The sequence below is a fragment of the Panthera onca genome, chromosome X (assembly GCF_046562875.1).
Source record: "Panthera onca isolate mPanOnc1 chromosome X, mPanOnc1 haplotype 2, whole genome shotgun sequence".
Classification (NCBI taxonomy): domain Eukaryota; kingdom Metazoa; phylum Chordata; class Mammalia; order Carnivora; family Felidae; genus Panthera; species Panthera onca.
Window position 1 is genome coordinate 40,848,965 of NC_138357.1, and position 25,636 is coordinate 40,874,600.

Genomic DNA, 25,636 nt, shown 5'->3' on the forward strand with positions numbered 1-25,636 from the left:
GAATTGACTTAGCCCAAGGGCTTGAGATAGATAAATATTACATGACAACAATGTCAGGAAAGGCCTTTCTGGTCAGCTACTCAGCGAGAAGGAGCTCACCGAAAACCCAGCAGTATACCCTTAGATCACTCTGATGCCACAGTGTCTCATCTCTACACAGACAGCAACAGCTTTGGTCCCTATATTTTGGCCACATTGCCAAAAGAGTCTCAACTGCCAAAAGAGTGGGGGGTACTGCTCTTCTCACACATGACAGTGCACAGGGGAATATACACAACTTACAACTAAGGGGTTTAAAAAACAATTGCATGCTGCCATTTTTACACAACCTTGAAAACGTCCACACTGACCTTTGGAAAAACACATACCTTTGCTATCAAGCGTTCAAGGTTTCTTTATGACCAAAGCCAAAATAACGACATCTCTAAGAATCCTATCTGTACCTTAGGCATGGCGCCCCCAAATGCTGCAGGGGCTATTTATCCCTCCCAAAGGACACCCATAAAAATTCTCCATAATCGCCACTGTGGAGGGGATGCGCTTCTCCCCTTCCCTCAGCTTTAGGAACTCTGTGTAACGGGACAGACCTCCGGGGCTCCGTTTGCTTCCAAGACACAAATTTCTCTCCCAAAAGTTCGAGAGAGATTTTAACCTCACAGCTGAAGTATACTTGAAGCCAAAGGCCATTACCTCCAGAGTCTTCTGTTCTCTTTGCTTCCAGTGGATCTGAAATCAAACTTTTAAACTTTGTGGCCAGCATAGTCTTCAGAGGGTGAACCACATCCAGGTTGATTTTTTTTTTTTCATTTGCTACTGAATTGTCCAAGTCTGGGGAAATCCTGAGTAGCTGGCTGCTAAGTACCGCTAAATGTTGACTGATGATAGCGATGAGTAGGTGAATACTTAATTATAGAGTAACTGAATAGGAAGCACTCCAAAATACTTCTTTACGAAACTACATCTTCAAGGGGCGCCTGGGAGGTTCAGTCGGTTGAACGTCCGACTTTGGCTCAGGTCATCATCTTGTAGTCCATGGGTTTGAGCTCTGCATCGGACTCTCTGCTGACAGCTCAGAGCCTGGAGCCTGCTTTGGATTCTGTGTCTCCCTTTCTCTCTGCTCCCCCCCGCTCTCTCTCTCTCTCTCTCTCTCTCTCTCTAAAAATAAAAATAAACATTAAAAAAATACCAAAATTACATCTTTGAATATATCTTAGCTACAAGAGCTATTTCAAATTCTTCCTGCTATTTGCTTTTATATTAAAACGACTGAGGCTACTGACTTTGGGATTTTATGTTTTCCTCGTTTGCTTCCCACAGAATTCACTTCCAGGAAGATCATCTTGCTGTGTTTTATAAATGAGAAATTAAATAGAATGGATCTGCTCCAAGAAGTATGTGTACCGTAGAGAAATCACTGGACAATGAGTCAGAAGACCTGCCTTCTTCTATTCCCAAATCCATGCTTTCTTGCTGTTTGACTCTGGGTAAGTCCTCGTACTTCCTGAGCCTCAATTTCCTCATCTGTAAAACTGGAATTATGATACTACCTAGGAAAAGTGGGTTTAGGCTCCTCTAAACTCTGAAAATAAGGCATTAAGCCCTAAAACCTCCCCAGGCCTTTCTGCAATCCTCTCTGGTAACTGCAGCAGGGTGTGTGAGGCTGCCAGAACAGGGGGAAAGGAGTGATGTTTTCATACCTCTGAATCTCAAGAAGCAACAATGAATTCAGCCAATGAATTCGTGCAGCCAATGAATTCAGCAGGCCAATCTCATCCAAGGTGTCCTTTCCCTCCCTCATCTCCATGTTAAACCAGGCCTTCACCCAAGTGCCTGAACTGGCATCCAGCCAAGGTCATCCTACAGATGCCCACAGGGAAGCACGCACATACCTTAAGAAAGCAGGAGACTCAAGGGTTCCAAGCATACCAGAAGTTTCTTAATGAATTGGCTTCCTAAGAAAGCTAAATTAAGGATTCCTTCATTGTCAAGTGGATATTCTCAGTGAACCCAAACCAAAATAGCACCAGCTCCCTCATTAGGCACTTCCTTTAGGTCACTTACATCCTCACCAGGCAGACTTTTTCAATGAGGTCAAGAAACAGATTTACCACCACACCCTTCTTCCTGCTCCCTTTGTTATCTGACCTGTTTAAGGACTCACTCGAATAATAGCGAAGATGGAAACTCTAATGACACACCTGCCTCAATGTTCAGTTCTGTCCCAGGAAAATAACTCTCTGGCTTCGTGAATCACAAGGAAATGCCAGCTGTTTCCTTCTCCTGGGAGGCTTTATTGACTTTTCGGCCCCATCACTTGAGCTGGCAGATAGCACTTTAGGACCTTCGGCTCTGTTACTGAATGCTCCTGAAGCTCGGCACCAATGCTAAAGTACCAGCAGGAAGTGCTACTGCAGAGGTCTCTGAGGCAGAACGAATTTAACTCACCCCTGCCCAAGTGTCTGCAGATAAGAGCTTGAGCCAGCATCATCTGTCCACAGCGGAGCATGCATCCCCAGCCGGCATCTGATGAAGGGCCAGTTCCCCCTGTTGGCAAAATGGATGGGAATGACTATGTGTTCCTTGGATTGCCCTTTCCTGAAACATTGGCAAATGTGGGAATCATACAAGACAGACAGAAACACAGACTCTGAAAAGAGACAAGAGATACAGCTGAATATCAAACAGGGCTTGTTATAGGATGGAACTTGCAGAGATAACACTGAGTTAGCCAAAACAGTTTCTATGACCAAAGACAAAACAAGCAAATGAACAAAACCTGCCCCTTAGGTTTTCTCCTTGGGGACTTCTAGGTATGCATGCAATTTTTTTTTTTGTAGATGACTTCCAGGTATGACTACCAACACTGGGCCCATGCCATGTCATTATCTGCCTAACCAAACCTGGCTTTTTGCACAGCTCACTTCTCAGGGAAGCCAGTCTTACCTTAGTTAAGGAATAAATGCTACCAAAGGCAATCATCAACATGGTCAAAGAGATCTGGGAGGCTCTTGACTGTTCTAAATATACATTATGAAGATCTCAACAGCAAGAAGGACAATGTAAAATAGAGGAAAGAGTCCCAGATTAGGCATCAGAAGAATGGTCTCTAGTTACCTGATCCAAGACTCAACTATAGACTGGGAACAACAGCACGCACCCTGCCTGTTAGTGGATATTATAAGAACTAGATGAAAAAATATCTGTGCAAGTGTTCTACAAACTCACTCAGGATGATGTAAATATCTGGTGTTATGAGCATGGCCATAATTGAAAATGCTACTAATAAATTAGAAATGTGCTACATCTTTAAAAGGCATAAAACCAGTTAATAAATGAAAGAAGACAACAGGTTCCACTTTAAGAACACTTGATGTAACGAAAATCCCACGTATGTGGCCAGGGTGAGCTCAATATCCTTTTTCAAGGTACCAGTGAAATCAGATAACTTGGATGGCAGAGGAGACATTCTGCTTTCATTGCTCTCTGTCCTCAACATGGGAGTGGAAAACTATGCTTATAAGCATGATCTCACAAGACTAACTCTAAGGAGGGTCATCAGCCATGTAAGACAAATGGGCCACAGTGGCCACCCTTTTCCTTTGGTTGTGGGGACTGAAGGAGAGTTGCTACAGAAAGATGGGGACGGTTGAGCCAACTCATAAACTGGAAGGAGAGTCCTTTGGCTCTTGCTAATGGTAGAATTATAGGACACATTAGTACAGGAGAGATGCAATGAAGACTAGATAAAGAAGAGATCATCTATTGCCAAAACATTGTCAGAATTGGGGTGCATGGCCGGCTTAGTACAGGAGAGATGCAATGAAGACTAGATAAAGAAGAGATCATCTATTGCCAAAACATTGTCAGAATTGGGGTGCATGGCCGGCTCAGTCAGTAGAACATGCAACTCTTGATCTTAAGGTCATGAGTTCAAGCCCCCCATTGGGCATTTAGCCTACTTAAAACTTAAAAAAAAAAAAAACTGTCAGAGTTGAATTGCAAATGTTTTTAAGCCTTGTAAAGATCTCTTCACCTAGAGAAAGTTAACAGTTTAAAATCACTGGGTACTAGGGGTGCCTGGGTGGCTCAGTCCATTGGGCATCCAACTCTTGATTTCGGCTCAGGTCATAATCCCAGGGTCATGGGATCAAGCCCTGTGTCGGGCTCTGTGCTGAGTGTGGAGCCTGCTTAAGTTTCTCTCTCTCTCTCTCTCTCTCTCTCTCTCTCTCTCTCTCTCCTCCTCCTCCTCTTCCCAGCTGGTGCATGTACTCTCTCTCTAAAATATAATTAATTACTTAAATAAATAAATAAATAAAATCACTGGGTACTAAAGATTTTTCCTTTGGGCATTTTACTGCTTGGGTACTTCCTGTGGAAAGCAAAAAATGTCCATGTGGACTTTGTTTTGGGCACTGATCAGAAAGTAGGATTTCATTCCAGTTATTATGTCCAGTCCTGCATCAAAATCAATCAGACAGGTTTTCTCTTAGGAGAATAGCTTCCACCACTTGGATTTGACATTCTTTTTCCTACAGGGCCATGATACTAGGAATAGGCCACCTTACTTGCAAACATTTTACAGATTTTCTCTAAAGGGAGACAATTCACTTAGCTTATTGACCTTTTTTTTTCCTAGACAGCAGGTGGTAACCTAACAGCTGATAATTAGTTCCAAGGAAATCTATCATAGTTCATCTTCCAGTGGTATGGTGCTTTAATATCATAGGGGGTGGAAATCATAGGAATTATTTTCTTTCATTCAAGGCATAACTGTCTTTAATAATCAAGTAACTCCACAAAGCAGTGGATTATGAGTTAATAAATATTACCCAGACTAGAAGTTTGACTTTCTCCTTGCTCCTGGAAAACAACTAATACTACCTGGTGCCTGAACACTTGGAGGTGGACTCATAAATATCCTGGCAATTACATATTCACACCAAGGAACCATACATGATGCAGTACTTGGGCAATGAAACTTTTGAATAAAGTATATGATTTAAGTATTCCCCTAAAGCAAATTCTTCACCACAGTGAGCTGTTAATTCTGAGGTTTCTTGGATGTCACTGATCACCTCAGGCAAGCTATCAACAAGGAAGAAAGCAAAGTACAACAAATGATATACCTACCAATTGGTGAAAATTTCCTTCTGTATGTAAACCACAGACGAGCACTTATATCAGACAACAGCTTAGATTTTTCTGAAATTAAATGTGAAATTAAAATTAAATCACCACATCCCATCTAAAGATATCTGCCTTTGATTTCTGAGCCAGCAGGAAACTCATTTTCAAATAAACCAGTCAATTCCATTGTTATGGGGCTAGGGAAGTTCATAGGAAACCCAATATCACCTTAGCCAAGTAATTTCAGCATTCCCTTTCACCTATGTTTTGACCAGTACTACTGGCCAGGTGGTTCCTGTCTCCTACTCACTGAGCTCCATGGCCCTGACAGGTACTAACACTGGGGTCAGTGGCCAAAAGACAAGGGATAAGAAAAGCAAGGATAACCCACTAACAAGGCAACCAGCCCCTGCCTGAAACGATGATAGTTGGTTGGATCTCTCATCAGTACCCAGTGTCCATTATCTAAAACTAGGGGTGTGTATGTGTGGGGGTGTGTGTGGGGGGGTGTACACGTGTACATGCATGTATGTTTAACTAAAAAGGAAGATCCACAATAAGTAAATTAAGTGTGTAAAAATATACAACACCACCCAGTGCAGCTGGCATTTGTAATCTAATGGATAAATTAGACACAAACACTTTGGTGTCTTTATTCAAAGCATTTTGTGCATTTTATGACATAAATTTACTTCAATGACCACATATACGGCGGCTTTCACGGGTCCATCTGTATAGAAGTTAGAGCCATTGCACTTTAAGAGAAGAAAAGAAAATTTGATTTTAGCCAATAATTTCTGTTTTCTCTCCTGCCTTTCCTTTGAACAAACCAGAAAGTTGAGTGGTCTGAATTCTCCCTGCCCTTCACGTCCCCAGTGCCTACCACATTATGGGCAGCAGATGTACACTGGTTAAGAGTAAAACTTCTGGAGTCATATTCTGCCTGGGTTGGAGCCCTGACTCTGTTCCTTGCCAACTGTGTGGCCTTGTCACATAATCTCTCTGAGCTTCAGTTTTCTTATCCTTAAAATAGGGAGAATAAGAGCACCTACATCATAGAGTTGTGAATATTCTGCAAGATAATGCATGGAAAGTGTTTAGATGGTACAGTATGCGGTAAGCCTGTGATACATGTTAGCTGTTTTTATATACTTCCCCTCTCAAATGTTCACACCACTCACTCCTTCTTCTGATATTCTCTAGGCCTTTCAGCTTTCCTCTATGCTAGAAAGGCTGGGGGTAGTTGTATGGACACTTTAACCATAAGTGCACTTTGAAAGGTATTTCCCAACTTAACATTTGGATATGGCCATATTTGACAAGCTGGGGATTCCTGTTATCATGGAATACAGAACTAGAAGAGATCCCTTCCAGTATTCCTCATTTTAAGTACCTGTGAAGGAAGTTAAGATCCAGAAAGAGAAAGTGACTTATCTAAGGTAGGGGAAGAGTCTGTATACAAAAGGTCTCCGAACTGTTAACCCTCAACTCTCTCCACTCTTCAGGATTCTCCAATCCAGAGGATGAAACCAGACACAGGGTGGAGCCAGAAGATGCTAACTTCCCCTCCTGCCTTGTGATCAGCTCCTTCCTATTTCTTCCTCTATGCTAGGGCCTTCAAAGAGCATCTCTCCTCAGACAGACAGACAGACAGCTGACTCTCTCCAAGCTCAGGCTTTATCAGGGTGCTGGGCTGTTGGCAGTTTTAGGTTAAAAGATCTTCCCTGGGGTGTCTGGGTGGCTCAGTCGATTGAGCGTCCGACTTCACCTCAGGTCATGATCTTGTGGTTCTTGAGTTCGAGCCTCGTGTCAGGATCTGTGCTGGCAGCTCAGAGCCTGGAGCCTACTTTGGATTCTGTTCCTCCCTCTCTCTCTGCCCCTCTTCCACTCATGTTCTGTCTCTCTCTCAAAAATAAATAAACATTAAAAAACTTTTTAAATAAAAAATAAAAGGTCTTCCCCAATCTGTAAGTATATAAGGGTAAGGAAGAAATATTCAAGCCTCTTTTCCATCTAGCTGCTGTGGCTAAAAGTTCTATACAAAATCAGAATAAACTGAGAAGGTGCTACAGTCAGCAAAAGATCTACACCTACAAAACTTCTTAGTGTCTGACGTGGTTTCTGACAGCCCTGGGCTGATTAGAGGTCCCCTGGGTGGCAGCGTCTTTCATCTAGATAGAAAAGGACACAAGGGGAATGAGAAGTATGTAGCCCAGGCATTACAGTCTAAAACTGGTTAGTGATACCACGAGTGGGTCCATGGTTTTTGAAAGTCAAGGCTTATGGAATTCAGGGGTGCTCCTTTAAAGAAAAGAATAAATATATATATGACCCTTTCAAATTGCACAAACACCTATGATCATGTGAACATGCTGCTAAGGACTCTCAGGGCCTCGGAAGGGACCTGTGCAAGCAAGGAGTCTGTGGCTTGACCTCCTCTGGCTGCAAGGTATGTCCGTTTACAAGTGGCATGAACAGTTACCAAAGTCACACTCCACCAACCCCACAAGGAAAAATGGATAGGACCTTAACCTCAGGCACCCACCTCATTTAGGTTCTCACAGACAAATGCTACCAAACCTTACCCGTTTTAAGGAGATGCTGTTTCCCCAAGATCCATACCAGCTCATCCGTATCTGGAAATTCTTCTAGGTAGTCAGCAAAAATAGTAATCTGGTTTTCATATTTGGATAAAACTGAAAGAAAAGGAAAGAAACTTAAGCAAAATGTAACAGAGGGGATTTGCTTCTGTGGTTTTACTGGTTATTACCTTTGTCCTGAAGGTGAAAGATCATTGGCTTGAATCGAATGGAGGCAAATCCTTGTCTTGGAGGAACAAAGATACTCACAAAGCCTCAAATCCTTTAGTAGAGGGATTTACTTTTGACCACCTATTTTCACCTTCCTTTTCTCATGGTCCCATTTGGCACCATCTCCAAATATTTAGTTCAGGGTCATTTCAAAACCTTTTCATCATGGGGTATTCTTTGTAAACAGCCACTTATCTAGCTTCTCCAAGCAAAAGTGGATCAAGGTGATACAATAATACCTAATACTTGCATATCCAACTCATGCCCACATTACAGGGAATATTATGAGGTTTCTAGTGGCTGGAGGCATTGGAATGGGCTGTGACAAACTCCAAAGATTACAAAACTGTGAAAATGTAGTATTTTAGCTGGAAGACCAGCGGTTTTAACAGTACTTTTGTTTGCCATCTTATTCACATATGACTTCTGCAAAGAAGAATCTTGAAGCTGACGATAACTATAACTTGTTCTTGGGATTCACAAATGACCATGCTTATCTCTCAAGATAAAGTAACTGAATAACATATAATTAAACCTTGTAAGTTCACAGGCCAGACTCTCAGAACTTAGAACCATGTAATGTGAGATGAGGTAAAATTCACTTTTGTACCACTTGTGGGGAAAGAGTCTGCTCAAAGAGTTAAGACTGACTTATGAGAGGGTCCTAATCTCAAAAGTTCTCTTTAAGTGCCTTCCTGAGAGAAATAATATCATAAGTGGTAAACAAGTTTCCCACAAAAACCTATTTTAACCTGCAACCAGGAAATAAAATTGATGGTATATTTCATCGTGTATATGGTGCTGTGTCTATGAGAAAACACACTTCAAGTTCAAAGCTAACACATCCAACACATGCCTTCTCACCTGAGCTCTTGGAGGCTCCCCAGCCCCTATGGGGAAGGGAGCTCAGAGAGAGTAAGTACAAGCACCTGCAGGGACTCTCCCACAGCAGTGCCTGAAAGCCCTAAGGGAATGATTTTCCTGTAAAAATGGCATTGTGAGATATGTTTAACTCACTTGAAAGGACAAATTGTTTTCTTTTGGCTTTGTTTTCTAAGGCAAGAGCATGCTGTTTTCATAGAAATAAATGTTCCTAAATATAAATGAGTCCTCTTTGATCATGAAAACAGGTTAACCTGCTCTCACTGCTTGGTTGGAGGTTGACATTATGCCGTGTATCATTTGTATAAACTGAAGTTATAATTTGTGTGAAGTTATAATTTTAGAAACAGAGCTACCCAGTAGTTCAAGAAATACTGCATTTCTTGAGATGTATTACAGAAGTCCAATATTTCAGGGATTTAAGTAGCTTTTCTCCTCAGAATGTTTTAATCATTAAGGTTATAGACTCGGCAGTCTTTCAAACCTAAAGAGGTTAGAAATGAGACAGCCATTTTGTTCCCCGGTGAAAGCTCATCACTGCTAGATCTGCCAGAGAACCTGTGCCCTCTTAGCTTCTCTGTCACTGGCCTCAGCCCCTGGCCTAAGCCCAGGAAATACCAGGCTAAAAATGACCACCCAGGTCAGGCCATCCCCAGGAGGTGGTGGACTGAGGTGGTGTAAATCACACTGTGTACCTTCCCACCCTACTCTCTACCCCTCACACGCAGAAGAAATCAGGTTAAAATGAACATCCAGTGGAGCCTAGAAACAGAGTCAGAAAATGAGGGGCTTGAGAGGGGCGTGGGAAAGGGGCAGCCTGTCTGGCATTCCCCTGATAGGGGTGAGGAAGGGTGCATTGGGTGAATGTACAGCATGTATGCATATAAGCTTTGGGTCTTTTTTTTAGTACTGGCCAAGAAAAACCATTTCTCTATCGCCAACCCTGGCCAGCTGGTCAAATTAGTACAGCCCCTTAAAGCCTGTGAGAACTCCACTGCTTCATTTGGGATGGCCCTGACCAAAATGGTAGCCAAAGAATTTTCCTCTTGCTCTTCAGCCCTTCTCAGGCCAGCAAGAAGGTCAAGATGGTCTCTGTTCTTCCCAATTCTCCTCTTAGAAAATGGACTTCAAGAATGCAGGGCTACAGCCAGCCCCAGTTGAAGCTACATGGATGAAACAAATGAAGCCAGAACAGACGTGAAGAGCAATAACATGGGGAGAGTGTATACAAGAGGATCCAGGGAGGAAAGAGGAATAAGGTCTTCCACAAGGAGAACTCAGAGTCATGAAGAAGCAAACTGGGGCATCATTAAGGTGCAAAAGTGAAATCGCATTTCCAACAGAATCACTTCTGACTAACACAATCCTTTAAAAAAATTCATAAACTACTTTTATCTTGCCTTAAAATGAACAAACATCAGCCCCATATGAGTTTACTGCCCCTTTCATCCTGTTTAAAGAGATAGGAGCTATACAGGCAGAGCTACAAAGACCACAGCTGGGCAGACCAAGAATTAGCTTCTACAAGGTCTGATGAACAACAGGCTTCACTCTGTTCCATTTTACTTTAATAATAATTATTGCACTGAAGTCTCTGCTAGGTTGGCTTAGTGGTCAGCTAATAACTGAACAAAGACTTCCTTAAACTCTTGGAACCAGCAAGTCTCCCAGTCTTGGCCAAGAGGTTATGTGTACATGTTGGGACATGCCTTCAACACTCAGCCAGGTGGCTGATAACTCTGCCTTAGTCTTCCCTTGTGCAGAGCTTGAGATCAGCCAGAGCAAAAGCTTAGAACCCTGTCAGCTCTTTCCTGAGCATGCACACAACACTGGGAATGCACACAGTCCTGAGCATGCATATAGTCTTCTAGATTCCCAGGGATATGCCCGAACTTTTCAAGCTCCAATGGACATGTTACTCACTAGGTTTTTCTTTTAAGCTTTCTGCATCAGGCATCTATGATCAGGCCTGATCTACTGCATCAGGCATCTATGAAGTTAGTTGCCTCTAATGGTTTTCTTTTTTTAAATTTTTTTATTTTTAATTGAAGTATAGCTGACATACAATATTATCTTAGTTCTAGGTGTACAACATAGCGATTTGACAACTTATATGTTACTCAATGGTCACTACAATCAGCGTAGTCACCATCTGGCACCATATAAAATTATTACAATATTATTAACTACATTCCCTATGCTGTACTTTCAGTCCCCATGACTTATTTATTTTATAGGTGGAAGTTTGTACCTTCTTAATCCCCTTCACCTATTTTGCCCATCCCTCACCCTTTTCCCCTCTGGCAACCACCAGTTTGTTCTCTGTATTTTTAAGTCTGTTTCTGATTTGTTCACTTGTTTTGTTTTTTAGACTCCACATATAAGTGAAATCATATGGTATCTGTCTTTTTCTGGATGACTTACTTCACTTAACATAATACCTTCTAGGGGTGCCTGGGTGGCTCAATCAGTTGATCATCTGACTTCAGCTGAGGTCATTGATCTCGCAGTCCATGAGTTCGAGCCCTGCACTGGGCTCTGTGCTGACAGCTCAGAGCCTGGAACCTGCTTCGAATTCTGTGTCTCCCTCTCTCTCTGCCCCTCCCCTGCTCATGCTCTGTCTGTCTGTCTCTCTCTCTCTCTCTCAAAAATAAACATTAAAAAAATAATACCCTCTAGATCCCTCCATGTTGTCACAAGTGGTAAGATTTTATTCATTTTTATGGCTGAGTAATATTCCAGTGTGTGTGTGTGTGTGTGTGTGTGTGTGTGTATGTGTGTGTGTGAGAGAGAGAGAGAGAGAGAGAGAGAGAGAGAGAGAGAGAGAGAGTGTATCTCACATCTTCTTTACCTTTTCATCTATTGATGGTCAGCTAGGTTGCTTCCATATCTTGGCTACTGTAAATAGTGCTATAATAAACATAGGGGTGCATATATCTTTCTAAACACTGTGTTTTCTTCAGGTAAATACCCAGAAGTGGTATTACTGGATCATATGATATTTCTATTTTTAATTTTGTGAGGAACCTTCATACTGTTTTTCCTAGTGGCTGCACCTCTAACAGTTTTCCATAAAAGCCTCCGGGGAAAGGCTTTCTGTGGCTAACTTCCACGGTTCTGAAAAGGTTGACTATGACCATTTCTGCCAGTGTTTTTCATTGCTCTTATAAATAGAATTTTCAGAGGTTCTCACTCTGCCATTTCTGCGATATCTTACTTTAATATTTTTTTCCAGTCATTGACTGTATTTTTAAAGGTTGGTTTTTATAAAATTGCAAGCAAATGAAAAAATGGCTTTGAACAACACATTTTCTGATGGGGCTTAACAGAGACACTTGTACCTGAAGGTTCCCAGATTCTGTGAGGCTTGTGTCCCACAAACAACACAAATTCTCTTAAGTGAAATCTGTCACAGAATCTCAGGGCTAGAAGGGGCCTGAGATACCACAGCATGTCTTCCTTGTAGGCCACCTGATTCTAAAGGCATGCCAGGATACTGCTGATTCCAGAACAGCCTTCTCAGCAATACATGCACATTTAACATAGTATCAAGTAACAGCTTCAAAAACAAGAAAATATCCATGGAAAACAGGTATGGTAAGGGTCGAATATTCATTAACATATTCATCCCATAAACTTTTACTGAGTACCTACTATGCACACAATGGATAAAACATCACTGAGACGTAGCATCCATCCTCCAAAAGCTTTTAATCTAGTGGAGAGGACAGGTCTGAAAACAACTAATAGCAATAAGTATTATAATAAGGGAAAGCAGTTGTACAACATAGGGAATGTTGTCAATAATACTGTAATAATTTTGTATAATGACAGATGGTAACTAGCCCTACAAAGGTGATTATTTCATAACATATAAAAATGTCAAAATACTATGTTGTATACCTGAAACTAATATATTATTGTATGTCAATTCTAGTTCAGTTTTAAAAAGAAAGCGATGTGAGGGGCACCTGAGTGGCTCAGTTGGTTAAGTATCCAACTTTGGCTCAGGTCATGAACTTGCAGTTCGTGAGTTTGAGCCCTGCGACATACTCTGTACTGATAGCTCAGAGCCTGGAGCCTGCTTCATATTCTCTGTCTCCCTCTATCTCTGTTCCTCCCCCACTCACATCCTGTCTCTCTCTGTCTCTCAAAAATAAATAAAGATTAAAAAAAAATTTTAAAGAAAGCAATGTGGAAGGCAAGAAACGATTAATTCCAACTGGGGGTGAATGGGCCTTGCACAACCTAGAAAAGGTGGTATCAGAGCTGAGCCTTGATAGAAATAAGATATAAGTGGAAAGGGGGAAGGGAGAAATTCACTAAAAGGATTTGGCAAGCAACTGAGTGTGGGGTGGGGCTGGGGGGAGAGAGAGAGAGTCAGAGTTAAAAATACCTTCCAGTTTGTAAGTGTGAGTGATGAAATAAATGGTAGCAGAAAAACATGGTGCAGTGTAGGGAGATAAAGTTTGGTCTAGCCACAACATTTCTTCTTCATCTTTTTCAGAAGAAAAGGATGTCACTTTTTTAAAAAAAATTTTTTTTAATGTTTATTTATTTTTGACAGAGAGAGATAAAGGAGATAGGGAGATAAAGTTTGGTCTCATGGGTTTGGTTGACAAAGGAAGGGTTTAAAAAAAAAAGTGAAGAGGGGCATGGTAGATGGCAGGTAGATAAGCAGAACCTAGGAAGGCAGGAGGAATTCAGAACAACAAAGCTCAGCCTAAAATGTGCCTTCACCTCCTTCCTCCTGGGTCCACTTAGTGTTCTTGCCTTTCCAGCCTCTGCCCACCCATGCATGGACCCCACCCCATCTTCATTTCTCTTCCTCCCAGTGCCCTGCTTTTCTGACAATGAAGAGCTTTAAAAATAGAGAACTGGACATCATTTCTCATTATTTCCATGGGGGATTTTCATGTCCCAAACTGAAAGTTTTCTTGAATGTATTCAGCAAGTCAAATTCTAGCAATGCTGGGTGGTCAAATAATGTGAAAGACATGCATCCTTTCTCTACAGACCAGTAAAAAATTTGATGCCCTTTATCATTTTAGACTTACCATATAGATTCTTAGCCGAAGGGTTATCATTCAGCTAGACTTTATGACTTTCTAAGATTCTATTTAACTGACTAGTACTGGTGGTGGTGTAGCATAGGAGGCTGCACCTGACCCACTGTAGGGCAAGTCAGCAAAGGGATAACCAGTCTGTTTGGCAAGGGACTATTGGTAAATGAGTGTTAAATGAAAGTACTCCTTACTTTTCAGCTAGAAAAATCAACCAGGCCATTGATAGCTTGGCCCCACAAAACACAACATATCTTACAGAATTCAGTCACTTCATCTTACTGACACAATGATGGCAAGAATCAAACATAAGGCAAAATTGGACTCTTTGGTTTTCCTTTAAAGTGATTCTTTTGAAAAACTTATTGCCCTTTTAAGTATATTTTTGTTGTTGTTCTCACTTAAGGATAAATTATTGTCTGCTATCTGCTGACTGAAATGCATTCAGAAATATCCATGAGGAGGGGCACCTGGGTGGCTCAGTGGGTTAAGCGCCCAGCTCTTGGTTTCAGTTCAGGTCATGATCTCATGGTTTGTGGGTTTGAGTGCAGAGCCTGCTTGGGATTCTCTCTCTCTCTCTCTCTCTCTCCCTCTCTCTTCCCCTTCACAGCTCTCCTTATCTCTCTTAAAATAAATAAATAAACTTAAAAAAAAGAGATATCCATGAAGAAATGGGATCCCATGCACAAACTGGTGAGGAAGGCAGGATCTACCTTACACATACATCACCTCTAAATTGCTGCCTCATTTTGCTTTTGATAAGGTAACTCTGCTCTTTTTGGAGAGATGCATTTTTTCAGAAGAAAAGGATGTCACTTTAAAAAAAAAATTTTTTTTTAATGTTTATTTATTTTTGACAGAGAGAGAGAGAGAGAGAGAGCATGAGCGGGGGAGGGGCACAGAGCAAGGGAGACACAGAATCCAAAGCAGGCTCCAGGCTCGGAGCTGTCAGCACAGAGCCCGATGCGGGGCTCAAACTCACAGACTGCAAGATCATGACCGGAGCCGAAGTTGGACACTCAACTGACTGAGCCACCCAGGTGCCCCAAGATGTCACTTTTATAAAGCTTATCTTTGTTTATAAGACATACAAAGAAGGTAGGACATTGGATGGATGGATGGATGGATGGATGGATGGATGGATGGATGGATAAAAACATTTTACTGGTTTTATAATTCAAGACTTGTGGTAACTATCCCACAAGCTGAGGTAAGAATCACCTTGATTATTTATCAACAGGTTTTGTTGTTAAGAATCAAACTGTTAAGTGGGAAGTGTGGTTGTATTCACCAGGAGTACAGATGCACATTAGTGCCACTGCCACATCATACAGTGGGCCCAAAAAAGCCCCTGTGGCATTGTATCTTTGATTTTGGATAGTACCCAAGCTAAAAGAGAAGGAATACTCAAATATAGAGCTCATGATTCATGTAGGGAGCATGATATCATGACAGTATTTAGCCAAAATGAAGAGTGTATCAAATAATTTTGCTCGACATAAAAAATGTGGGGGTTTTTTGGCAGATGAAGAGAAGGAGGGATCACTCTTCACCCCTCTTAAAAACAGCCCTAGCCTAGGAAACCTAAAATGTAGTTTCTAATCCTATCCTGCCACTAACTAGCTATGGGACCTTTGAGAACTTACTGCACTTCTTTGGGCCTTAGATTCTCCATCTATAAAATGAGCAGTGTGTTTTTCAAACAGCACATCATAACTTATCAGTGGGCTTTGAAATCTATATAGTGGGTTGAAATCAGCATATTTAAAAAATGAAATCAAATAGGGGCACTTGAGGGGTGCCTGGGTGGCTCAGTCGGTTGAGCGTTCGACTTTGGCTCAGGTCATGAGCTGGCAGTTCTTGAGTTCGAACCCCACATCGGGCTCTGTACTGATAGCTCAGAGCCTGGAGCCTGCTTCGAATTCTGTGTCTCCCTCTCTCTCTGCCCCTCCCCCACTCACACTCAGTCTCTCTCTCACTCAAAACTAAATAAACATTTAAAGAAATTTTAAATAGGGGCATTTGGGTGGCTCATTCAGTTAAACATCCGATTCTTGGTTTCAGCTCAAGTCATTATCTCACAGCTTGTGAGTTCAAGCCCTGCATCGGGCTCTGTGCTGTCAGCAAGTTGCCTGCTTGGGATTCTCTCTCTTTCTCTCTCTCTCTCTCCCTCTCTCCCTGCCCCTCCCCTGCTCATTCTCTCAAAATAAATAAATAAGCTTTAAAAAATGAAATTAAATAGAATAGAAAATATTACAATATATCATACATAATAAGGATTAATATCATTTCACAAAACTTGTGTGTATATAAATTAGGTTGAAATATAAAATGTATTTCCCATTGTATTGTTGGATCAAAAAAGCTTGAAAGCCAGTGGTCTAACCTATATTGTCCATACAGTAGCCACTAGCTACATGCATCTGTTTACATTTAAATGTATTCAAATTACATACAACTAAAATTTAAGTTACTCAGTTGCACTAGCCACATTTCAAGCACTCAACAGCCACATGTGGCTACTGGCTACCATACTGGACAGCACAGCTATAGGATCATCACAGCAAGTTCTATTGGGCAGACCTATCTTAACAACCTATTTATGGTTCTGTAGGAGGTAGAGGTAGGGTGGGTTGTTAGGAGGAGTACTTTAAGCTCTGGGAAGAGAAGATGGATTCACTTGTCAAGAGAGTCTGTATGTGAATTTCTAAATAAATGAGCCAACAATTATTTATTTAAGTTCTGTACTTGGTTCTGTGATGGATACAGAGGAAATATCCTCATAAATATTCACTATATGTTAAATGAGCAACCTAAGGGAGAGAGAGGGAAGATGGCGGCGTAGGAGGACGCTGGGCTCACCGCGCGTCCTGCTGATCACTTAGATTCCACCTACACCTGCCTAAATAACCCAGAAAACCGCTAGAGGATTAGCAGAACGGAGTCTCCGGAGCCAAGCCCAGACGAGAGGCCCACGGAAGAGGGTAGGAAGGGCGGCGAGGCGGTGTGCGCTCCACGGACTGGCAGGAGGGAGCCGGGGCGGAGGGGCGGCTCGCCGGCCAAGCAGAGCCCCTGAGTCTGGCTGGCAAAAGCGGAGGGGCCGGACGGAGTGTGTTCCGACAGCAAGCGCGACTTAGCGTCTGGGAGGTCATAAGTTAACAGCTCTGCTCAGAAAGCGGGAAGGCTGGAGGACAGAAGGAGGGAGAGCTGCTGAGCCCCCGGACAACAGAGCTCAGTTTGGTGGGGAACAAAAGCGCTTGCCAGCGCCATCTCCCTCGCCCATCCCCCAGCCAAAATCCCAAAGGGAACCAGTTCCTTCCAGGGAACTTGCTCGCTTAGCGCAAACACCCAACTCTGTGCTTCTGCGGAGCCAAACCTCCGGCAGCGGATCTGACTCCCTCCCGTTGCCACAGGGCCCCTCCTGAAGTGGATCACCTAAGGAGAAGCGAGCTAAGCCTGCCCCTCCTGCCCCCGTGCACCTTGCCTACCCACCCCAGCTAATACGCCAGATCCCCAGCACCACAAGCCTGGCAGTGTGCAAGTAGCCCAGACGGGCCACGCCACCCCACAGTGAATCCCGCCCCTAGGACAGGGGAAGAGAAGGCACACACCAGTCTGACTGTGGCCCCAGCAGTGGGCTGGGGGCAGACATCAGGTCGGACTGCGGCCCGCCCACCAACTCCAGTTATACACCACAGCACAGGGGAAGTGCCCTGCAGGTCCTCACCACGCCAGGGACTATCCAAAATGACCAAACGGAAGAATTCCCCTCAGAAGAATCTCCAGGAAATAACAACAGCTAATGAACTGATCAAAAAGGATTTAAATAATATAACAGAAAGTGAATTTAGAATAATAGTCATAAAATTAATCGCTGGGCTTGAAAACAGTATAGAGGACAGCAGAGAATCTCTTGCCACAGAGATCAAGGGACTAAGGAACAGTCACGAGGAGCTGAAAAGCGCTTTAAACGAAATGCAGAACAAAATGGAAACGACGACGGCTCGGATTGAAGAGGCAGAGGAGAGAATAGGTGAACTAGAAGATAAAGTTATGGAAAAAGAGGAAGTTGAGAGAGAGATAAAAAAATCCAGGAGTATGAGGGGAAAATTAGAGAACTAAGTGATACACTAAAAAGAAATAATATACGCATAATTGGTATCCCAGAGGAGGAAGAGAGAGGGAAAGGTGCTGAAGGGGTACTTGAAGAAACTATAGCTGAGAACTTCCCTGAACTGGGGAAGGAAAAAGGCATTGAAATCCAAGAGGCACAGAGAACTCCCTTCAGACGTAACTTGAATCGATCTTCTGCACGACATATCATAGTGAAACTGGCAAAATACAAGGATAAAGAGAAAATTCTAAAAGCAGCAAGGGATAAATGTGCCCTCCCATATAAAGGGAGACCTATAAGACTCGTGACTGATCTCTCTTTTGAAACTTGGCAGGCCAGAAAGGATTGGCACGATATCTTCAGTGTGCTAAACAGAAAAAATATGCAGCCGAGAATCCTTTATCCAGCAAGTCTGTCATTTAGAATAGAAGGAGAGATAAAGGTCTTCCCAAACAAACAAAAACTGAAGGAATTTGTCACCACTAAACCAGCCCTACAAGAGATCCTAAGGGGGATCCTGTGAGACAAAGTACCAGAGACATCACTACAAGCATAAAACATACAGACATCACAATGACTCTAAACCTGTATCTTTCTATAATAACACTGAATGTAAATGGATTAAATGCGCCAACCAAAAGACATAGGCTATCAGAATGGATAAAAAAACAAGACCCATCTATTTGCTGTCTACAAGAGACTCATTTTAGACCTGAGGACACCTTTAGATTGAGAGTGAGGGGATGGAGAACTATTTATCATGCAACTGGAAGCCAAAAGAAAGCTGTAGTAGCCATACTTATATCAGACAAACTAGACTTTAAATTAAAGGCTGGAACAAGAGATGAACAAGGGCATTATATAATAATTACAGGGTCTATCCATCAGGAACAGCTAACAATTATAAATGTCTATGCGCCGAATACCGGAGCCCCCAAATATATAAAACAATTACTCATAAACATAAGCAACCTTATTGATAAGAATGTGGTAATTGCAGGGGACTTTAACACCCCACTTACAGAAATGGATAGATCATCTAGACACACGGTCAATAAAGAAACAAGGGCCCTGAATGATACATTGGATCAGATGGACTTGACAGATCTATTTAGAACTCTGCATCCCAAAGCAACAGAATATACTTTCATCTCGAGTGCACATGGAACATTCTCCGAGATAGATCATATACTGGGTCACAAAACAGCCCTTCATAAGTTTACAAGAATTGAAATTATACCATGCATACTTTCAGACCACAATGCTATGAAGCTTGAAATCAACCACAGGAAAAAGTCTGGAAAACCTCCCAAAGCGTGGAGGTTAAAGAACACCCTACTAAAGAATGAGTGGGTCAACCAGGCAATTAGAGAAGAAATTAAAAAATATATGGAAACAAAAGAAAATGAAAATACAACAATCCAAACGCTTTGGGATGCAGCGAAGGCAGTCCTGAGAGGAAAATACATTGCAATCCAGGCCTATCTCAAGATACAAGAAAAATCCCAAATACAAAATCTAACAGCACACCTAAAGGAGATAGAAGCAGAACAGCAAAGGCAGCCTAAACCCAGCAGAAGAAGATAAATAATAAAGATCAGAGCAGAAATAAACAATATTGAATCTAAAAAAACTGTAGAGCAGATCAACGAAACCAAGAGTTGGTTTTTTGAAAAAATAAACAAAATTGACAAACCTCTAGCCAGGCTTCTCAAAAAGAAAAGGGAGATGACCCAAATAGATAAAATCATGAATGAAAATGGAATGATTACAACCAATCCCTCAGAGATACAAACAATTATCAGGGAATACTATGAAAAATTATATGCCAACAAATTGGACAACCTGGAAGAAATGGACAAATTCCTAAACACCCACGCTCTTCCAAAACTCAATCAGGAGGAAATGGAAAGCTTGAACAGACCCCTAACCAGCGAAGAAATTGAATCGGTTATCAAAAATCTCCCAACAAATAAGAGTCCAGGACCAGATGGCTTCCCAGGGGAGTTCTACCAGACGTTCAAAGCAGAGATAATACCTATCCTTCTCAAGCTATTCCAAGAAATAGAAAGGGAAGAAAAACTTCCAGACTCATTCTAGGAAGCCAGTATTACTTTGATTCCTAAACCAGACAGAGACCCAGTAAAAAAAGAGAACTACAGGCCAATATCCCTGATGAATATGGATGCAAAAATTCTCAATAAGATACTAGCAAATCGAATTCAATGGCATATAAAAAGAATTATTCACCATGATCAAGTGGGATTCATTCCTGGGATGCAGGGCTGGTTCAACATTTGCAAATCAATCAACGTGATACATCACATTAACAAAAAAAAAGAGAAGAACCATATGATCCTGTCAATCGATGCAGAAAAGGCCTTTGACAAAATCCAGCACCCTTTCTTAATAAAAACCCTTGAGAAAGTCGGGATAGAAGGAACATACTTAAAGATCATAAAAGCCATTTATGAAAAGCCCACAGCTAACATCATCCTCAACGGGGAAAAACTGAGAGCTTTTTCCTTGAGATCAGGAACACGACAGGGATGCCCACTTTCACCGCTGTTGTTTAACATAGTGCTGGAAGTTCTAGCATCAGCAATCAGACAACAAAAGGAAATCAAAGGCATCAAAATTGGCAGAGATGAAGTCAATCTTTCGCTTTTTGCAGGTGACATGATATTATACATGAAAAATCCGATAGACTCCACCAAAAGTCTGCTAGAACTGATACATGCATTCAGCAAAGTTGCAGGATACAAAATCAATGTACAGAAATCAGTTGCATTCTTATACACTAACAATGAAGCAACAGAAAGACAAATAAAGAAACTGATCCCATTCACAATTGCACCAAGAAGCATAAAATACCTAGGGATAAATCTAACCAAAGATGTACAAGATCTGTATGCTGAAAACTATAGAAAGCTTATGAAGGTAATTGAAGAAGATTTAACGAAATGGAAAGACATTCCCCGCTCATGGATTAGAAGAATAAATATTGTCAAAATGTCAATACTACCCAAAGCTATCTACACATTCAATGCAATCCCAATCAAAATTACACCAGCATTCTTCTCGAAGCTAGAACAAGCAATCCCAAAATTCATATGGAACCACAAAAGGCCCTGAATAGCCAAAGTAGTTTTGAAGAAGAAGACCAAAGCAGGAGGCATCGCAATCCCAGACTTTAGCCTCTACTACAAAGCTGTCATCATCAAGACAGCATGGTATCGGCACAAAAACAGACACATAGACCAATGGAATAGAATAGAAACCCCAGAACTAGACCCACAAACGTATGGCCAACTCATCTTTGACAAAGCAGGAAAGGACATCCAATGGAAAAAAGAGTCTCTTTAACAAATGGTGCTGGGAGAACTGGACAGCAACATGCAGAAGGTTGAAACTAGACCACTTTCTCACACCATTCACAAAAACAAACTCAAAATGGATAAAGGACCTGAATGTGAGACAGGAAACCATCAAAACCTTAGAGGAGAAAGCAGGAAAAGACCTCTCTGACCTCAGCCGTAGCAATCTCTTACTCGACACATCCCCAAAGGCAAGGGAATTAAAAGCATAAGTGAATTACTGGGACCTTATGAAGATAAAAAGCTTCTGCACAGCAAAGGAAACAACCAACAAAACTAAAAGGCAACCAGTGGAATGGGAAAAGATATTTGCAAATGACATATCGGACAAAGGGCTAGTATCCAAAATCTATAAAAAGCTCACCAAACTCCACACCTGAAAAACAAATAACCCAGTGAAGAAATGGGCAGAAAACATGAATAGACACTTCTCTAAAGAAGACATCCGGATGGCCAACAGGCACATGAAAAGATGTTCAACGTCGCTCCTTATCAGGGAAATACAAATCAAAACCACATTCAGATATCACCTCACGCCAGTCAGAGTGGCCAAAATGAACAAATCAGGAGACTATAGATGCTGGAGAGGATGTGGAGAAACGGGAACCCTCTTGCACTGTTGGTGGGAATGCAAATTGGTGCAGCCGCTCTGGAAAGCAGTGTGGAGGTTCCTCAGAAAATTAAAAATAGACCTAGCCTATGACCCAGCAATAGCACTGCTAGGAATTTATCCAAGGGATACAGGAGTACTGATGCATAGGGGCACTTGTACCCCAATGTTTATAGCAGCATTCTCAACAATAGCCAAATTATGGAAAGAGCCTAAATGTCCATCAACTGATGAATGGATAAAGAAATTGTGGTTTATATACACAATGGAATACTACGTGGCAATGAGAAAGGATGAAATATGGCCTTTGGTAGCAACGTGGATGGAACTGGAGAGTGTGATGCTAAGTGAAATAAGCCATACAGAGAAAGACAGATACCATATGGTTTCACTCTTATGTGGATCCTGAGAAACTTAACAGAAACCCATGGGGGAGGGGAAGGAAAAAAAAAAAAAAGAGGTTAGAGTGGGAGAGATCCAAAGCATGAGAGACTGTTAAAAACTGAGAACAAACTGAGGGTTGATGGGGGGTGGGAGGGAGGGGAGGGTGGGTGATGGGTATTGAGGAGGGCACCTTTTGGGATGAGCACTGGGTGTTGTATGGAAACCAATTTGACAATAAATTTCATATATTAAAATAAATAAATAAATAAATGAGCAACCTAAGGCATCAGAAAAGCATAATATCTAAAGATATGAGCCTTATGTAAATGAAAGATCTAATAATAAAAGGCAATACATAAGCAAGTATTGATAATAACTGAATTCTATAAAAATTCAGAAAAGGGGGAAATCAAATGAGCATTGGAGCCATCAAGATTTCAAAGAGGGTATAGCATTTTAACTGGTCCTTAAATTATTGCTTCCATTAGGATGAGCAGAGATAAGATAGGAGAATATTCCAGATCAGAGGAGTACTATTAAATATGTATGTATTAGAGACAGGGTAAATTCTGGAGAATAGAGAGCAATGAGATTAGAGAGGTGGCTTGGGACTGGATTGTAGAGGGTGGAAAGCCAGCCAGTAGAGTAAAGCCATTGACAGTTTTCAGAGTTCTTTCACATGATCCTTGAGACAGCCCTTGAGATAGGGCAGAGATCATTACTTACAGTTTGGAGTTGAAAGAACTGAGACTCCGAGAAGTGATAAAACTTGTTCAGAGTCATATAGCTAGTGCGAAGTAGAACAAGGATTCAAGTTAATCTAACTCTTGATCCAGTATACTCCCCACTATACTTCCCACTATACTGGATGGAGAGTAGCTTGCTGTTAGGATAAAAGCTGGATCCGAGGCATTGGAGATGGGACACCAACGCGAAAGTTGTTGTAATAATCCAGGCATCAAGTGTTAAAGGCCTGGCCTAAGGTGGCAACAAATCAGATGTTCTGGTTATATAACATACTATACAACAAACTGACAATGCAGTACCCACTGTTTATAAGAGAGAGTAAGAGTAGCCAGTCTGAGGTTAGAACACTATAATTATTTTTAACTGGAAATGATCTAAACTACCCCAAAGGAATAAATATTAACAATATAATTCATATAGTGTGTTCGGATTTTTCCAGATGGCTGAAGGCAATGTTTTGGACACAGTTCCTAAGCAAACAACTCTTTATACGTCTATGCATTTTTATGAGCCATTTCTGTCTTGCAAGTGTTTCCTTCCTCTGTCAATTTCAGTGTTCATTTCTCAGAACTAATTGGTCATATGACTTCTTACCTCATCTAGATTTCCAATGAGAAAGGACTCATGCAAAAAGGTCAAGGAGCTACAGGCCTTGAAGTTTTTCCACACTATTTAGTAAAAGTAATTATTGGTAATTAATTAGTTAATATTTACTAAGGAAATACTAAAAGACGCCATTACCAGACTAATCATAAAGGATCTCTTCAGTTGTGTCACTGAGCTGCTCAGAAACTTCCATGGGCTTCCAAGATTGCTCCAACTGATAGGAATCAAATACAAACTCATCAGCCTGGCATTTAAGGCCCTCTCCAATATGACCACCTCCTACATTTATTTGTATTTGTTCCCCACTGCTCATTACTCCTTCAAGATATGTACTCTTTTTAGCCAAAAATAAACCACATGATACATTGGAGGCTCCTGGCTCATTCATGTCCTAGTTAAACACTTAAGTCCTACCTCAAATGCTACTTTCTCTGTGAACCCTTCTTCCTCAATTTTGCCACCAAGAAATACTTTTTCCTTCTTCTAAGCTTCTAAAGTCCCTTATTTTAACTTCTTTTATGGCACTGGGCACTTTGCTCTCTAGGTTAGTGTTATTCGCAGGCTTGTCAGCTCTCTGCCATTGGAATGAACTCTCATCCTAGGACACACTGTGTTTATCTCCATATCCCCTAAAGCTCCAATCATAGTGCCTTGCAATAAGTTGTCCCCCAAGGTCTCTCAAATGTTTACTGAATGAATGAACACAGTGATAAAAGTCCAAATGCTGGTTTATATGTTTATGCAAATGCAATTTAATAATCCTTTGCAGAGTACCTACCATATGACTGGCATTGTGCTAGGCCCTGGGGAGAGTAACACATGTTAAGCAATTCCAAGTCTAATGGGAAGATAGAAAGAGAATTCATTTTTATATGATACGGTCTGTGTCTGTACAGGGGGCTAAGGAAGCACAGCAGAGGATCATCTAAGCCAGCCTAGAGTACAGAGAAGGCTTTGGGAAGAGAGGTGATGACAGGGCTTAGCCTTAAATGATGAGAGTTAAGCAAATATGGCAAGAGAAGGATATTCCAGGCAGAGGAGAAGCTTGGACCAAAACACCAAAGACTGAGAGACTGTGGAACAGCGATTCCATATGGAAACTGTCAGGGGTTGAAGCTGGAGAGGCAAACAAGCCTAGGAGATGTTGGCCTTGGAAGCCTTAGTAAGGGTTCTGGACTCAACCTAGGCTTCATGGAGCCCCTGAACACATTCAAATACACCGAGGAGGAACTCTGGGTATCTCATACATTAGCAGAATAGAAACAGTGCAACAAGTAATCACCTGAAATGCAAATCCTAGTTGATGTTTTTTTTTAACATTCATTATCAAATTAAATTGTTAAAACACACACACACACACACACACACACACACACACACACACACACACACACACACCAAAACCTGAAGTGACCATCTTTGTCAAGGAAGGGGTTAAGGTGGGTCTGGTCTCTGTCTTGTGACATGCTTAGTGGTACAGCACAATGGGAGAGGCTCTTGAGTCCTTTCCAGGAACAGGACTCTTCATTTAGAGTACTTTCCCAGTTTTCTCCTCTGTTTACCATCACCTCACTCGCTTCCCAGACCACGGGAATTTTCCCCATACCCTTTCAACATTACACTTCATTAGTAAATGTTGCCAGCAGACATATGATGTTTAAAAATTCTTTACCTTTGATGTAATGTAAAATTATACTGCCAGAGTTAAGTTTTGGGATTACATAAAATTATACATGTACCTTCACTTTCAGAACAAAAGATGTATTCCAAGTTAATCCTAAAGCAAATTTCTGTAAAGTGAACTTGATTTTCCAACATTATTTTATAATTATTTGAGCCATGTTGCCCCAAAAAAGACAAATTTTACCCCATCTAAAAAAGATACAGCTTGCAATAAAATGGTTCCTCATCCCTGA

At 41.5% G+C, this 25,636-nt stretch overlaps 1 protein-coding gene across 1 annotated transcript in view; it reads right to left on the reverse strand.

The window, feature by feature from the left end:
* The window catches only part of ATG4A (autophagy related 4A cysteine peptidase), a 62,489-nt gene that overhangs the window by 13,987 nt on the left and 22,866 nt on the right, over positions 1-25,636 (reverse strand). Inside the window, exons 2-4 of the mRNA XM_081793127.1 lie at positions 7,713-7,823; positions 5,131-5,202; positions 2,446-2,544 (exon numbers count right to left, since the gene is read on the reverse strand). Of these exons, the coding sequence (XP_081649253.1) occupies positions 2,446-2,544; positions 5,131-5,202; positions 7,713-7,823 (282 nt within the window). The remainder of the gene's footprint in view (positions 1-2,445; positions 2,545-5,130; positions 5,203-7,712; positions 7,824-25,636) is intronic.